Below are 17,665 nucleotides of genomic sequence, written 5' to 3'. Positions count from 1 at the left end.
TTCCAGTGAACAGTCAGGATTGATCTCCTTTAGGATGGACTGGTTGGATCTCCTTGCAGTCCAAGGGCCTCTGAAGAGTCTTCTCCAACACCATAGTTCAAAAGCAGCAATTCTTTGGAACTCAGCTTTCTTTATAGTCCAACTCTCACATCCATACATGACTACTGGAAAAACCATAGCCTTGACTAGATGGACCTTTGTTGGCAAAGTAATGTCTCTGCTTTTTAATATGCTGTCTAGGTTGGTCATAACTTTCCTTCCAAGGAGAAAGCGTCTTTTAATTTCATGGCTGCAGTCACCATCTGCAGTGATTTTGGAGCCCCCCAAAAATAAAGTCTGCCACTGTTTCCACTGTTTGCCCATCTATCTGCCATGACGTGATGGGACTGGATGCCAAGATCTTAGTTTTCTGAATGTTGAGCTTTAAGCCAAACTTTTCCACTCTCCTCTTTCACTTTCATCAAGAGGCTCTTTAGTTCTTCTTCACTTTCTGCCATAAGAGTGGTATCATCTGCATATCTGAGGTTATTGATATTTCTCCTGGCAATCTTGATTCCAGCTTGTGCTTCATCCAGCCCAGCGTTTCTCATGATGTGCTCTGCATATAATCTAAATAAGCAGGGTGACAATATACAGCCTTGATGTACTCCTTTTCCTATTTGGAACCAGTTTCTTGTTCCATGTCCAGTTCTAACTGTTGCTTCCTGACCTGCATACAGATTTCTCAAGAGGCAGGTCAGATAGTCTGGTATTCCAGTATTACTAATAATAATGATAGCAGTAACAATGGAAAATGCAAAGTCACAAGGAAAACTATTGAGAACTTTTAAATTGATTTTTATTATTTGCTGTGGCAGAAGCACCAAGAAAGAACAAAAAGTAACATGCCTCCCACCAAAGTTAGCCAAGTCTTTGGGTTCCTAGGGATCAGTGTCCAGAATCTCCGAGACTTTACGTGCTTCTGATAAGCTACTGAGATATTTAGTGTGAGAAATGTGCATTTGCACTCTTAATTTTGTGTGTGAGTTGAAAGAGGGGGAAATTGGATTTCCACAGATTTGGAAATGGAACAAGAATTTATTTTTCTTTGGGGAGAGAGAACTGAGCCTGTTCAGACCAGCCCTTCAGTAACAGCAGCACATTGAAAGGAGTGGCAGCCGAGAAGCTAACATAATCTGCTCACTAAGGCTTTCCTGGAAGCCTGCAAGAGGAGCCCTGAATTTTTTCCAGAGAAAATGGAGCTATTGCAGAGTTACCCTCCATTGAAGGACTCCTAGTTTAGAGCACAGAGTTGAATAGGCAGACCTCTGGGTTGTAGGGTGAGGCACTGGTATCCCAACAGCGGCATCGTGTGGTCACAAGGAGCAATAGCAACAGAGATATACAACCAGAGACCCTGAGACGGTGTGAACCCTCTGGAATAATTGCGGATCTAAGGAATAATTGCGGATCTAAGGAAGGGGCTGCTGCTGCTGCTAAGTCGCTTCAGTCGTGTCCAACTCTGTGCGACCCCATAGATGGCAGCCCACCAGGCTCCCCCGTCCCTGGGATTCTCCAGGCAGGAAGGGGAGGAGCCCTAAAGTGACTGAAAACAACTTCCCACCAATTGTAGCAGGTAGGGACTTGGACTTTTCTAACTGAATCCACAGAAATTCATTTAAAACTTCATTTAAAACATCACTGTTGAACTCTGGTCCTACTTTAAGTCCCCAACATTGTCATTTAAAGTACACATCCTCCGCAATCATCTGTATCCTTGCTGTTTTCTTCAGCTCCCATAATCAGGAGGCCCTTATAGTTCATATGTTTACTTGTTTTTATCTGACTTGTAAGTTTGTTTTTTTGTCTACTTCCCCCTACTAGAATTTAACTCCAAGAAAGCAGAGATCTTGTTTTTCTAGTGTTCCACTATATCACCAGCTCTTAAAATAGTGCCTGGCAGACACTCAGAGTTCAGTCAATATTTGTCAAATGTATGGACAAATAAATTATATACCTGAAACAAACTGTGTTCCAGGCACTATGCTAGGCATTTACGTCATTTAACCCTCACATCAGCCTTACAGGAGCTATCATTATCCCTTTTCATAGCTGAGGGAACTAAGAACCCACTGAGCTCTAGGCCCCTCACCATTCCTGTTTCCCATCCCTCTATTTACCTTTTCCAAAAACATCCTCTACTTTTCCTCCCTCAGGTAAGGATGTGCCCCTTCCCCCTTTCCTCTCAAAATAACCTATGTATAACTATCATTGCACTTACATCAGTCACTATATGTTTCCATCTCCTTAAACTCTGAGATCCTTGAAGGCCTCAGAAGAGATTGTCATCTCAGCGTTCACAAGAGGTACTATAGGGTCTGGAACATAATAGGAACTCAAAATATTTTTATACAGCAATGACTGAATGACTGGGTGGATGACCATGCTCCCATCCCGAGCCAACACTTTCCCACTTCTTCCTTCCTCTGTGATGCTCATGAGGGCCTATTGTGCCCCAACCATAGCATTAGGTATGGAAAATACTGAAATGAATAAAACAGTCTCTACTGCAAAGGAGCCACAGTCTAGTGGATTTGGCGGGGGGCCGGGGAGTAGTAATGGCAATCACAATTAGTGCAGTTAGCACTGAAGTGTGCAAGTGGTGTTTGGGAGCAAGGAAGAGAAGCATCTGGCCCTAAAACAGGGTCCCTAGATGACTTTTGTAGGACAGTCGAGATGAGAGTGAGAACACACAGCTCATCGTGATTCAACAATGAAGGGAAGTAGCAAGAGGTGAGGCTACAAAAATGAGCAGGTGCCAGCTCATGAAGGGGCTTGAAGGTAACATTCAAGAACTTGGACTTTATTCTGAAGCCGATGGAGAATCACTGAAGGGTCTGAAGCAGGAGGGTGATATGATCAGATTAGCAGTCCATGTAACGGTCAGATGAAAGACAAAGCCTGACATAGAGCAGCAACAATGGGTATTAAGAGAGAACAGGTCAGAGTTATCAATAGGATAACTCTTTCTGTGTGGTAGGGGAAGGAAAGAGAGGAGGAGCCAATGAAGACTCCCAGGTTTCTGTGTGGATGATAATGCCATTCACTGGTAAAGAAAACACAGGAAGAGGAGCAGTTTTGAATGATACATAGTAAGTGCTCAATAAATAGCTGTGAAATTGAACTTAATTAAAAGGTAGAAGACAGACTGCTTCTTTTGGAGACATCTGGAGTTTGGATTCTTTTTCCAATGCATCTCAAGACAGTGGTCTAGGGTGTATGTGGCTGATAAGAGAGGCCTGCCAGTGAGTGAGTGGTTTCTGGCTTTGTATTTTCCATGTGAGATCTTAGTTCCCTGATTAGGGATCCAACCGTGGTGCCCTGCATTGGGAACACAGAGCCTCAACCACTGGACCAGCAAGGAAGTCCCAGGGGTGAGTATTAATGGAAGAATACCCAGATTGAGAAAAGGACTAAAAACAGAGTCCTGGAAGACCCAACTTTTAAGAGGTGGTAGAGGAAGAAGTGACTAAGAGGAAAACCACATGTTGGCATTTGCTGAGCGCCTAAAAGCAAGGGAGTGTACTAGATGCTGGGGGGAAAAAAATCACACTTGTATGTCCCCACAAGGAAAGCGCTGAAGGAGCAAGTGGCCAGAAGGACGCTTCTATGTGCCACTGGGGTAGAGCCCAGGATTCAATGGAAATAAGAAACCACAAAATGATCTGTTTGAAACTGAAGTCACATTCCAGGTTCCAACGTCTGTCTTATTTCTTGCACCACCTTTCCCCCACCCCTTCACATGGAGTCCGGATTAGGTGACATGACTTTTATTGATGGTGAGTGTAAACAGGTGTGAGTGGCTGCTCTTATAGAGGACACAGGGTGCTGGGCTAGAGAAGCCGGGAAGGGAGGGCCAACGCTGGGCTGTGGATGCAGGATTCACTCCTTATTTGGGCGGGAATGCTGCATTCTGAGAGAAAGATTTATTTGGGGACTAGCATTAGGCACAGGGGAGGCAGGCAGCACGGGCCATTAGGCCGCACTCTCTACTTGGAGCACAGCCGCCGCTTCGGCAGCCCCAGGTCTCCCGGGATCCTCCTCGGTGTCCTGCGGAGGTTCTGGCTCCAGCTTGGACTCCAGAGCAGGCTGGGCTTCCCGCTGGCCCTCAGCACTCCGGCCCGGCCCAAGGCGAGGTGGCTTAACAGGCGTGGGTGTTGGCGCGGCATGGCCTTTGCGGCCTGAAAGAGCCCTTCGCAGGCTCTGTACCTTCTCCAACCCGGTGCGCCTCAGCCTCCGTGCCCTGGACTCCACGGGCTCCTCCTCGTCTGAGCTCTCTTCAGCTTCGGCTTCGGGCTGCTGTGGGCCAAGTTCCACCGGGCCTAAGGGCTCCGGCGCTTTCTGGAAGGCCTTGGCTGGGATTTCAGCTTCCTCCTGCAAGTGAAGGACACAGAACTGGCCCTGGCAGCCCCCTCTCGGGAGCCTGAGCCCCCCATCTCAGTTACACCAGGGAGACCCGCGCCACCCTCAGCCTCCGCAGCCCAGAGGGGAAAGGCTAGGCAGGCGTAGGAAAGTAGGGAGCCGGTTGGAGGGAGGTGGCGTCAACTAGCACAGGCGAACTGTGCAGAAGTCTGCGGGACCCCTTTAGAGGCGTGAGACAGGATGGTGGCCTCAGGGGCAAGAACAGCAGGAGGCGGCGAAGTGTCTCAGGATGCACTTCCATCACCGTTACTTTCATTTGGGGATGGGCTGGTACTTGGAGGAGCTTCTGTGGACGTGGCCTGAGCGAGAGCTGGGCAGCCGTTCATTGGCCAGGCTGCTTTCAGGGGCGTGAGGGAAGGCTGGGGCTGGGCAGTGGCAAGTGGGCGCGGCCCTTGGAAGTGGGTTCCCCGAGAAGGGAAGAGGGTGGGGTCAGGAATGTGGGTGCGGCAGGCAGATGGGAGGGGGAGCCCCAGAGGGTGCCCCGCAGGCGGGAAAAGGCCCCGGATCCGGGGACGCCTGAGGTCACTAACCTTGAAGAGCAGAACGTGGAGCTTCCCGCGCGCCACCAGCAGCCCGTGGTTGGCCTCCAGCCGCTGCACCTGGGCGGCGCGGCGCACGGCGCGCTCCTGGGCGGCATCCGCGTGCGAGCCCACGCGCTCCGCCTTGGCCAGCAGCTGCGCCAACGTGTTGCTCGTGGTATCGTGGCTGCGACTCAGCGCGCCCAGGTTGCTCTGGATGCGGCGCACGGAGCCTGCCAGGCCGCCCTGCCTCTGAGCCAGGCCCCCCTGCCGCTCGCGCAGCGTCTCCAGCATGGTGGCCAGCTTCTCCAGCAGGGTGACCACCGTGACGGCGTGCACCGGACCCCCTGCCGGCGCTCCGGGCACAGGCCCCGACTCCAGAGCGCTCTCCCCCATGATCCCTGACCCCCTTGCCTGGCTCCCGCTGAAGCCGCCGGCCGCGTTCTGCGCTGGGGCCGCCTTCCCCGGCTCCTCCCCAACTTCAGCCGTGACTCAGGCAGGCGGAGTTGGCCTTCCCCGGCGGCGGCGGCGGCGGCGGGGGGGAGGGCAGAGGGCGGGATGTTGGCGGTGGGGTCCTTCGGAAGCGCACCCCCTCTCTGCCGCCCTGCCCGGGGCCCCGCGGGGAAGCAGGCTGGCCTGGAATCCGCCCCACCCCGCCCGACTGACTTTCTCATCAGGAGTTTGAGTTCCCTTCCTCCACTCCAATTCCCTGGTGTGCCTCTTTCTGGAAAGTACTCTCTCCCCAGTGCAAAGGACAAGCCTTGGAAAATGTTGTTGTATGCATGGAGTGGGCAGAGAAACTATGTCAGCAAGGCAAATGTGTAACCAAAGGGCCTCCGCAGCCCCCTGCCCTCGGCCTCCCTTGCCTCAGAGGGGTGTGTTTGCACCCCTAGGCTCTTGGCTGTTTTGATACAGAACGAAGAATGGGCCAGAGGCCTCACTTTGGGACCCAGCAGGCCACGTAGACAGAGGAGAGGCGGAGCGGGTGGGGAGGCATCCTCTGGTATTTTCCTAGTAGTCATCACCAGGGTTTGGCCACAGGCCTCATTTCCTGCTTCTCTAGTTCGATGGGTAGCATTACCCTATTTTCTTTCTTCTAGGTCTCCTCCCTCGCTTTCTTTGAGCCCATGAGGGCCTAGATCCTGCACCCCAAACTTGGAGGGCAGGCAGGACACCTCTTCCTGTGAAACCTTTCAAAGGAGTAGAGTAGTTTCTGGTATTTATGCTTTTCTTCTCCTAGAGGTTGGTTGTTGGCTCCCACCTGATGTTTTTTTAATTTTCTCTGGAAATAGGTGAGAATGTCTGTTGAGAGTGAAGATTTTAAATTGCTGCATGGAGGTGGGAGAGAGTGAGCATAGAGGATCCAGTTAATGATGCTGGTGAATTTGTTACCTCAGTTCAGTTCAGTTGCTCAGTCGTGTCCGACCCTTTGCGACCCCATGAATCGTAGCACGCCAGGCCTCCCTGTCCATCACCAACTCCTGGAGTTCACTCAGACTCACGTCCATCGAGTCAGTGATGCCATCCAGCCATCTCATCCTCTGTCGTCCCCTTCTCCTCCTGCCCCCAATCCCTCCCAGCATCAGAGTCTTTTCCAATGAGTCAACTCTTCACATGAGGTGGCCAAAGTACTGGAGTTTCAGCTTTAGCATCATTCCTTCCAAAGAAATCCCAGGGCTGATCTCCTTCAGAATGGACTGGTTGGATCTCCTTGCAGTCCAAGGGACTCTCAAGAGTCTTCTCCAACACCACAGTTCAAAAGCATCAATTCTTCGGCGCTCAGCCTTCTTCACAGTCCAACTCTCACATCCATACATGACCACAGGAAAAACTATAGTCTTGACTAGACAGACCTTTGTTGGCAAAGTAATGTCTCTGCTTTTGAATGTGCTATCTAGGTTGGTCATCACTTTCCTTCTAAGGAGTAAGCGTCTTTTAATTTCATGGCTGCAGTCACCATCTGCAGTGATTTTGGAGCCCCAAAAATAAAGTCTGACACTGTTTCCCCATCTATTTCCCATGAAGTGGTGGGACCGGATGCCATGATCTTCGTTTTCTGAATGTTGAGCTTTAAGCCAAATTTTTCACTCTCCACTTTCACTTTCAAGAGGCTTTTGAGTTCCTCTTCACTTTCTGCCATAAGGGTGGTGTCATCTGCATATCTGAGGTTATTGATATTTCTCCCGGCAATCTTGATTCCGGCTTGTGCTTCTTCCAGTCCAGTGTTTCTCATGATGTACTCTGCATAGAAGTTAAATAAGCAGGGTGACAGTATACAGCCTTGACGTACCTCACCTCTGTGGAAAACCCCATGCCTTCTCTCTAGTGACACCTGGTAAGCTGACAGTAGGCGCAGAAGTCCAGGCAGTTCACTGATCCTATAATCTCTGTCCTTCCTCTCCTTACCCAGTCTGTGAGAGTCACTTGATGACTATGGCAGAAACTGTCACTCGTGGGATAGTTATATGAGCCTGCAAGGACCTGAGGTCTGGTTTACACAGAAGGACAGCAGATGAGTGAAATTATTATTTCCAGAAATCCGGTGATGCTAAGTTGGAGACCAAATTCTACAGATTCTCCATGGAGCCTGACCCTTCTGCTCCTTGGGAACCTGAGGGAATCACCATCTCCTTCAGTGGATTTATATTTGCTCAGAGAGACCCATCAGGATATGCCAGTTAAGAATACTTTCAAATTAAGGGAACAGAGAACCCAATTTAAACAGTTCTTAAACTTGGGAAATCCAACCCAAACATAATTGAAAAAGACCATGGTAGATAGAGTGATGATTAAGTGTGGGTCAGTCACAGCTCTCTCTCAACTATGCCCTGCAGGTGTCAGCTGCATTCCAGGCTGGGAGCAGGGTGGTTACAGCAGTTCCAGGCCTCACATCTCTGCACAAAATTAAGAGAAAAGAGGAAATTGTCTTAAAATGTAGGACATTTATTTCCCAGAGCCCCTCAGAATTTTTCCACTTCCTTTCCACTGAGTTAAATGGCCATTCCAGAACCAAAGTGTATGGCTATATCTTGGTGGGCTTAAACCTGAGTTCCTTAACCCATCATTGGCAAGAGAGCTGATAATTACCTTTTGACAATTTAGGCCCACTTCTAGAGCAGGGTAGGGTCAGTTTCCCTAGGAGCATATGGGTGGTGTGGGCAGAAAAGTGGTTATCTATGTAAAAAATCTGAGTATTGCTGAGGATAGTCAATCAAAAATGTCTGCTATGGGAAGCCTATGAAAGAATCACCATCCTCAAGGAATGGTACTAAAGAAGTCCAGTGCATTTGGAAACAAGAACTATGTGGATAGATATTTTTGAAAGGCCTGCTGAATTCCCCTTTGGGTATGTAGAACAAAGAGAACCTTAAAATTTAGCAATAAAGCCATCGATGATTTTGCTGGTGTCTCCAAAACTTAAAGCATAATAGCCATATAAACTAGTAGAAACTAGTGGATTTGGGGAAACAGAAGCCCATGAAGTGCATAAAAATAACTTGGGGGCAACCCAGAAGAATGCCCTGAGTCAACAAAGTCCAGATTGATAGAAATTATAGTGGCATGGCCTTGATCACACAGTATCCAAGAAAAGGCCATATTACAGTTTCCAAGAAAAGGCCATATTGCAGTTTCCAAGAAAGATAGAAAGAAGGAAAGAGAGCAGAATGATAAATCATAATGATAAAAGCTACAGAATGATGCCCTCTAAGGCAGTGCAACCTGATCTTAGTTAAAGATTTCTATTCTCTTAAGTCAGGGATGTGACTGGGACCCACTCCCTCCAACTCCTTGATCTGGGTGTGAAAAATAGAAACCAATTGGTGCAGGTTTGTCATGTCCCCAAAAACTGTAAGTTCAAGCCCTAACCTTTGATACCTGTGAATATGTTCTTATTTGGAAATAAGATCTTTGCAGATGTAATAAGATAATATTATACTAAAGTAGGGTGGACCCTTCGGAGAAGGCAATGGCACCCCACTCCAGTACTCTTGCCTGGAAAATCCCATGGACAGAGGAGCCTGGTGGGCTGCAGTCCATGGGGTCTCGAAGAGTCGGACACGATTGAGCGACTTGACTTTCACTTTTCACTTTCATGCATCGGAGAAGAACTGACAACCCACTCCAGTGTTCTTGCCTGGAGAATCCCAGGGACAGGGGAGCCTGGTTGGCTGCTGTCTACGGGGTCGCACAGAGTTGGACATGACTGAGGCGACTTAGCAGCAGCAGCAGCAGCAGGGTGAACCCTTAGTCCAACATGACTGGTGTCGTTACAAGAAGGAAAGGGTCAGACATGGAAAACACCATATGACAAGGGAGGCAGAGAGTGGAGTCACGCTGCCACAAGCCCAGGAATGCCTGAAGTGTCCAGGAGCTGAAAGAGGTGAGAAAGGATACTCCTCTAAAGCTTTGGAGGAAGCATGGCCCTGCCAACACCTTGATTTCAGACTTCTAGCCTCTTTTTCCATTGTTTAAAGCAATGGAAAATATTACCATTGCAAATGGTAATTTGTTTTGCTAACCCTGGGAAACTAACATACACATTACATGATCACCATCAGTATCACAGTAACCTCTTACCCAGGATGCGCCCCCACCCTCCACCCTGGTTAATTCTCTCCAAGTATGAAGTTCTCTGTAGGAAGAGTTAATAGAACCTGAGGACTCCTTGTAGAACGTAGACAATCAAATTAACATTTGCTCAGATATAACGAGTCTTACAAATATTAGTGGAATGCTCTGGTGCTTGAGTAAAGAAATGCTTTAAAACAAAGTATTGCCAGCCCTGCTTCTCAAGGGTTCCTTTTATACATTAGCCTGTCCCTTTCCCAGAACATACATTAACATACATTACTGAATACTCTGAGGAAGGGTTGGCTTAATGTAAGAAAAAAAAAAAAAATCACTCTAGCTTCATGAGGGCTGGATCTGCCTGGAATATATCTGCCTAGTGCAGATTGACTCAAGGGGCCCCCAACCCCTGCCTGTATCTGCTGTGGTTACTTTTTCCTTGAGAGGAAGCCCAAGAAAACCTCTGAAAGATCAGGTTACAGTGCCTTAGATGGTATCATTCTGCAGCCTTGTTTTCTTTCTTTTCTTAGTGGCCAGATGCTCCACTATATGATGCTGCAGAGATGCCCTGAAACAAAAGTGGCAGGAACACTACAGTTCTTAACATTGTACTTGAGGAGTTGGGGATGTGCAATCAGGTCCGGGGACCAACCAGCCACAGGGCATCCAGCTGATGGATGCCGGCTTCCTGGAACAGTGGAACTTAAGTCCATGACAGGCAGTGAAATGTGTGTGATACCTCCCAATCACAGCAAAGAACAGCAACTAATGGGAGCGTTTGAGCTTTAGAGTCTGAGTTTGGGCCACCCAGGGATTCTTATATACTCCACATCTTGGGTTGTCCAAAAGGCCACATACTTTGAATCAGGTGCAGAGGAGACTCAATGACTGACCCTGGGCAAGTTGGGTCAGCTCTACCCCTTGGAAAGAGGAGACTTGAGGTCTCTGTGATTTCTGCCTCTCCCATCAAGATGATTTGGGGAGAAATTTCTGCTTTATTGACTATGCCAAAGCCTTTGACTGTGTGGATCACATTCTGAAAGAGATGGGAATACCAGACCACCTGACCTGCCTCTTGAGAAACCTATATGCAGGTCAGGAAGCAACAGTTAGAACTGGACATGGAACAAGAAACTGGTTCCAAATAGGAAAAGGAGTACATTAAGGCTGTATATTGTCACCCTGCTTATTTAACTTCTATGCAGAGTACATCATGAGAAACGCTGGGCTGGAAGAAGCACAAGCTGGAATCAAGATTGCCAGGAGAAATATCAATAACTTCAGATATGCAGATGACACCACCCTATGGCGGAAGTGAAGAGGAATAAAAAGCCTCTTGATGAAAGTGAAAGTGGAGAGTGAAAAAGTTGGCTTAAAGCTCAACATTCAGAAAACGAAGAGCATGGCATCTGGTCCCATCACTTCATGGCAAATAGATGGGGAAACAGTGTCAGACTTTATTTTTGGGGGGTCCAAAATCACTGCAGATGGTGATTGCAGCCATGAAATTAAAAGACGCTTACTCCTTGGAAGAAAAGTTATGACCAACCTAGATAGCATATTCAAAAGCAGAGACGTTACTTGCCAACAAAGGTCCGTCTAGTCAAGGCTATGGTTTTTCCAGTGGTCATGTATGTATGTGAGAGTTGGACTGTGAAGAAAGCTGAGCGCCGAAGAATTGATGCTTTTGAACTGTGGTGTTGGAGAAGACTCTTGAGAGTCCCTTGGACTGCAAGGAGATCCAACCAGTCCATTCTGAAGGAGATCAGCCCTGGGATTTCTTTGGAAGGAATGATGCTAAAGCTGAAACTCCAGTACTTTGGCCACCTCATGTGAAGAGTTGACTCATTGGAAAAGACTCTGATGCTGGGAGGGATTGAGGGCAGGAGGAGAAGGGGATGACAGAGGATGAGATGGCTGGATGTCATCACTGACTCGATGGACACGAGTCTGGGTGAACTCTGGGAGTTGATGATGGACAGGGAGGCCTGGTGTGCTGCGATTCATGGGGTCACAAAGAGTCGGACACAACTGAGTGACTGAACTGAACTGAACTGAAAGATAATTGCTGCCTTACTAGTAGAAGTGAGTAGAAAGATTCACCAGAGGCTGCTAGATTATTTTGTTCATTGTCTCATGTAGCAATACAGCCTAACAGTTTTTGATTATGTGATGCAAAAAAAAATCTGGAAAAGGATGAGAAATGGTTGTGTGAGTTTATTGTACAAGGAATACCCTTGACTCTGAGCCTCAATTTCAGCTGCTAAACGGGGACATCGTCCAGGAACTTAACCTTTGAATCAAAAGTAACAACATGCATAATAGTTTGTATCTGATAAGCAATAAAGAATTACTATATAGCACAGGAAGGTAAATATATTCAGTGTCTTATAATAATCTATAATGGGAAATAATCTATATATATATATATATATATAGAGAGAGAGAGAGAGAGAGAGACTTCCCAGTTGATGCAGGGGTAAAGGATCTGCCTGCCAATACAGGAGACATGGGTTCAATCCCTAGGTTGGGAAGATATTCCTGGAGTAGGAAATAGCAACCCAATCCAGTATTCTTGCCTGGAAAATTCCATGGACAGAGGAGCCTGGCAGGCTGCAATCCTTGAGGTCACAAAGAGTCTAATATGACTGAGTGAGCACAGCACAGCACACACACACTCACACACATATAAAACTGAATCACTTTGCTGTACACCTAAAACTAACACAATGTTGTAAATCAATTGTACTTCAATACAAAAGTAAAGTAATAACGTGCAGCCCGAGCAGAACCACCCACTCAACAGGGAATGAGCCTCAGTGGACAGGCACTACCTTCCACCCTTTGTCACAGACATCCTGTCTACGGAAGGGGTAAGGCCATTGCACACAATGAGGGAGCTCTGTGCCGCTGGCAATGAAAACAGCTATAAGTTTGGAGCAACAGGAAATGAGAACCAGTAATCAAAATAACCAGAAATCAAAATAACCAAATGGGTGGGAGATCCTGGAATGATGCGTTATGGCCAAGAGGTTTGGGGATAGCTTTCATGACAAGAATCAAGTGGTTTGAATCCGTCAAACCACTATTTTTCATATCTCATATTTTAGAAGGTTGAATAGCTTCCCAAAAAAGATACGTCCAAGTCCTAACCCCAGTACCTGTGAATGTGGCCTTATTTGGAAATAGGGCAGATGTAATTAAGGATAATGAAGTCACTCAGTCGAGTCCGACTCGTAGTGACCCCATGGATTGCAGCCTACCAGGCTCCTCCATCCATGGGATTTTCCAGGCAAGAGTACTGGAGTGGGTTGCCATTTCCTTCTCCAGGGGATCTTCCTGACCCAGGGATCCAACCCGGGTCTCCCACATTGTAGACAGGCGCTTTACTGTCTGAGCCACCAGGGAAGTCAGGGTGAGCCCTAAACCCAGTGACTAGTGCCCTTACAAGAAGAGGAGAAAACACACGGATACAGAAAAGAAGGCCACGTGAAGACTGAGATAGAGATTGGAGGGCAGCCCTAAACACAGGAACACCAAAGGTTGCCAGCAGCCACCAAAAGGTAGGAGAGGGGTGTGAAATGGCTTCTTCCTCAGGGCCTTCCAAGGGTGTGTGGTCCTAGCCAACACTGATTTTGTATTTCTACCCTCTAAAACTGTGAGGAAATACATTTCCGTTGTTTTAAGCCACTAATTGTATAGTAATTTGATATGGCAGCCCTAGGGAATTATTACAATATAAACACCTATCAGAAGAATTAGAAACACACACACACACACACAAAAGCAGTTTTGAGACTTCCCTGGTGATTGGCTAATTCTGTGCCCCCAGGGCAGATGGCCCAGGTTTGATCCTTGGTTGAGGGTAAAGATCCCACATGCTCTGGGGCAACCTAAGCCCAAGTCACAACGAACACCCAGCACAGCCAATATTAATTAATTGATTAACTAAAAAATTCAGCTCACCTCCTCCTAAAAAAAAAGTTTTAACAACCAAGTAAATCAATCAATATGCCACGGGGGACATCAGAGAATCCTGCATCTGAGAGAAGGCCAAGGAGCCCAGAACTTTGGAATGTGTAATTATTGTCAGGGCGTAGGAGTTGATCTCCTGCAAAAACATCCTAGGACACTCAAAAGGCAAAAAGCCTGGAAGTGACTGAATAGACTCTATTGAACCTCTTTCTGTAATCCGAGGAATTCAGTGGAGTCCCACAGGGGGAAGCCTTGCCTGGATTTGAGCTTGCATTCCTTAGCAAATCACTCAGAAACCCCTGCGGGCCTCTATTTTGAGCTAATATGGCGATACCCTGATCTAGGAGCCTATTTTACCATCCACATGATAAAGGACGGGGCAGATCACTAGGGACTGGCATGCCCTGCATCTCAGAGGCAGTCCCATGGACTGAGAGGTAGAATGGGGCATTGGAGATGGGCTCAGCCAAGATGCCATGGGCAGCAATTCCAGCCTGGTGGTGACTTACAGGAAATTGTATACGGCTGGAGTCCTGCAGCTATTTTCATCTTAGTACAAGCATTCCTCTGTGTCTCTGGGGCTGCGTCCAAGGAGGGAGAAATCATTACGAGCCATCCAGTATCTGCCATAACCAGGAAATATTGACTCATAAAATTTAGCACTGCGTTAGGTGGATGATGTTTACTTATAAGATTTTCTTTAAAGAATAACTATCATTTGCATCATTTGTGTGGGCTTCCCTGGTGGCTCAGACAGTAAAAAGTTGGCCTGCAATGCGGGAGACCTGGGTTTGATCCCTGAGTCAGGAAGATCCCCTGGAGAAGGAAATGGTAATCCACTCCATAATTCTTGCCTGGAAAATCCCATGGACGGAGGAGCTTGGCAGGCTACAGTCCATGGGGTTGCAAAGGTTCGGACACGACTGAGAAACTTCACTATCCCAAGTGAAGATATCACTATCCCAACTTCACTATCCCAAGTATGGTATCAAAAGAAGAAATAGTTGGGAATTCCCTGGTGGTCTAGTGGTTAGGACTTGGTCCTCTTACTGCCAGGGACCCAGGTTCGGTCACTGGTCAGGGAGCTAAGATCTTGCAAGCCTCCCCCTGTCCAAAAAATAGGGAGGGAGAGAGACAGTTGATAATCAGTTTAATTAGGTGAATAGAAGAAGCCAGCCTACACTGGGCAAAGAATGGCGCTGGCTCATCTGCCTGGTCCCACTTTAAGGCAAATGGCATGGTTGAGCAATGTTGCACAACACAAAGCAACCTATGGACTGTTTCTTATCCGATTTGGATTCAGTGGATCTTAGAACTGGAAGAGAAAGCTCTCAGAAACAGACCATAGGGAATTCCCTGGCGGTCCAGTGGTTTGGACTCAGCACTTTCTGGTTGGAGAACTAAGAGCTCACATGCTGCACAGTGCAGTCATGAAAAACAACAACAACAACAACAACAACAGAACCAGAACACATGTATAATAATCCATTCACTAAACCAGTCTGGTATGACGATTGAGAGGCTTTGAAAAAAAGATGTCTTATAGGTCTGCAAGTTTACCCATTTAATCCAAGGACAAGAACGACCCTTGAGACTGGCAGAATGGTCCTTGAGACTGATACCCTAGCTTTTTGGGATCAAACCCCATTCAGTTAAGTATGATGGTATCACAGTACCCTCACGGAGTCCCCTGGGTATAATTAATGTTGCAGAATCAATCTACTACCAGCTTTTCAACTTGCTGGTTTGACAGAGCTGCAGCTTAACCACAAGTCCTTCTTCTTCTTCTTGGGAACTGGGTGGAAGAGGTATTAACTGACATAGCAGAGCATATGGTTCAGAACTTTTTTTTCTATCACCAAGTTGCATCTAAGCCATACAATGAATGGGCCAGAGAGCAATGAGCAAGGCACTGCTGCCCCACAAGACAGAGGATTGCTTCAGGGCCTGCACCAGGGGAAAGAGAACAAGGAGCTGGGAGAGGAGTTGATCTTGGAATCATGTTCCCTGTAAAGTAGCTTCAGTCAAAGTCAGTTTGCTTAGGAAGCTAATGTAGGAGAGGGGGATATAGGAGGGAGCCAGAGCCATCCTATTGATGTGGGCTAAAGATTTATGTCAAAAAAGAAGAAAGCAAGAATAAGTAAAAAAGGAAAGAGTATAAAGATAAATATTTACATATATATACTTCCACAGTTGGAAAATGTGTACAAGATATTAAGGAAACCATATATTACATGGTTTCAACTAGAATGGGAAAATTTATGAGAACAGATAATGTAATGTGTGGATCCTTGCTATACATATGAAGGTTGTACAATTACAATGTGAATCTTCAAAAAAAGAATGGAAACTGCTCTTTGCACTTCAGTTAGGAATTGAAGCATCCTCAGGAAATCAGATTTGAGCACCACCTGGGAAAGCCTGGTACAAGCAGTGTGACCCCAAACCCAATTTCCTAAATTTGTCTAAGGACATCTTTAGCCCTACACTGTATAATATGATAGCCACCAGCCACATATAGATATTTAAAGTTTTAATTAAAATTAAATAAAATTTAAAATTTAGTCCTCAATCACACAATTCGCATTTCAAGAGCTTCAGTTCAGTTCAGTCACTCAGTCGTATCTGACTCTTTGCGACCCCATTGACTGCAGCATGCCAGGCTTCCCTGTCCATCACCAACCCCTGGAGCTTGCTCAAACTTATGTTCATCAAGTTGGTGATGCCATCCAACCATCTCATCCTCTGTCATCCCCTTCTCCTCCTGCCTTCAATCTTTCCCAGCATCAGGATCTTTTCCAATGAGTCAGTTCTTCCCATCAAGCGGTCAAAGTATTGGAGTTTCAGCTTCAGCATCAGACCTTCCAATGAATATTCAGGACTGATTTCCTTTAAGGTTGACTGCTTTGATCTCCTTGCAGTCCAAGGAACTCTCAAGAGTCTTCAACAAGACTTTCAAGAGCTTAACAGTCACTATTGGCAAGTGGTTACCACATTGGACCCCATGCCTCTAAGTTAATACTAGTCCATGGGGTGAGTGTGGGGTCCCAAATGTTACTAATGACAACCCCATGGGTTTCTCTGAAAGGTGAGACAAAGAAAGGCACATCATCTGAAAGGCACATCTTGAACAAGAAATGATCAGTATGAATGAACTTACTTACAGAGCAATTCTTGGAGAAGTGATTTCTTCTGTCAGCTCTTGGGCCATTTAAAATTGGTAGATAAGGATACAGGAGAGTGGTTTCTGAAATGGGCCCATGCTACAAGACCTGGACCAGCAGTCTCAAAAATATATACCTTCCAACATGGTTTACCTTGATTATGGGAATTACAGTTATTGATTTTACCCTTTGAGGGGAAGTATTACAAAAATCATGTCTGCCAAAGTAACAAGATCGCCTTCTGTCTGTGCAGCGAAACCAATTATGATGTTCACTGTAAGCCTGCCTCGCCCCGGAAAGGGAGGTAAGAGTGGTGAGAAATATGGTGCGGCTTACTGTGTAGCATGTGATTTTGAATAAAAAAACAAACATACCCTGCACTTACTTTCAACAGATATTTTAGTTCTTAGTTTTGATGACAAGAGTCCAATAACAGAAGAGCCTTGAAAACACAAAAGGGACCAATACAAATGTGTTGATTGAAAAAAAAATTGTTTGTTTTGCTGAGCAAGGTAAACCACCAATAATAAGTGGATCACATTTGCAATGAGAACCTTAGGAGTAAACATGTTTAATAAGAGTTAAGCCTCTGCTTCTGATATACCAACCTCAGGAGAGAATCAAGGGTAGGAGTAGGAGAAACATGACAAGTGTACAGGGCCTGGTCACAGGCAGGGCTACAGTGCTTGGAGGGCTGAACCCTGCTGGCTTGTTTAATGGATGCTCCTTGGCTTTTCCTGGAGCCAACACAGTGGGTCCAAGAGAAGTCACCATCACATTCATTTCCAGGTGTGCCCACTCTTAAAGAGTCTTCAGACCATAAGGATATTCTGGCAACAAAGGTTGAGAAAAGACAGGAATGAATGCACTGCTATGCCTTGTGTCTAATTCATCTGTAAATAACCCCCTGTTTAGGATCTCCACAGGCCTTGAAGAAGAAGGCAATGGCACCCCACTCCAGTACTCTTGCCTGGAAAA

At 46.7% G+C, this 17,665-nt stretch overlaps 1 protein-coding gene across 1 annotated transcript; it reads right to left on the bottom strand.

The window, feature by feature from the left end:
* Positions 1-855: 855 nt before the first annotated feature.
* Positions 856-5,576, bottom strand: CAVIN3 (caveolae associated protein 3). The gene is made up of 2 exons (XM_055548826.1): positions 4,992-5,576; positions 856-4,413 (listed from the first exon to the last, which is right to left on the bottom strand). The coding sequence occupies exons 1-2, from the start codon at positions 5,373-5,375 to the stop codon at positions 4,015-4,017; spliced, it is 783 nt and encodes a 260-aa protein (XP_055404801.1). The 5' UTR covers positions 5,376-5,576; the 3' UTR covers positions 856-4,014.
* Positions 5,577-17,665: the final 12,089 nt, after the last annotated feature.

The sequence above is a fragment of the Bubalus kerabau genome, chromosome 15 (assembly GCF_029407905.1).
Source record: "Bubalus kerabau isolate K-KA32 ecotype Philippines breed swamp buffalo chromosome 15, PCC_UOA_SB_1v2, whole genome shotgun sequence".
Classification (NCBI taxonomy): domain Eukaryota; kingdom Metazoa; phylum Chordata; class Mammalia; order Artiodactyla; family Bovidae; genus Bubalus; species Bubalus kerabau.
The sequence above is the reverse complement of the archived record's forward strand: the minus strand, read 5'-3'. Positions and strand labels throughout refer to the sequence as shown.

What these genes read in the sequence shown, in the direction of transcription:
- CAVIN3 (XM_055548826.1), bottom strand. Translation starts at nt 5,375, where the DNA reads ATGGGGGAGAGCGCTCTGGAGTCGGGGCCTGTGCCCGGAGCGCCGGCA. An exon ending in TCCACGTTCTGCTCTTCAAG is followed by an intron (nt 4,414 to 4,991) that starts GTTAGTGACCTC and finishes CTTCACTTGCAG; the next exon opens with GAGGAAGCTGAAATCCCAGC.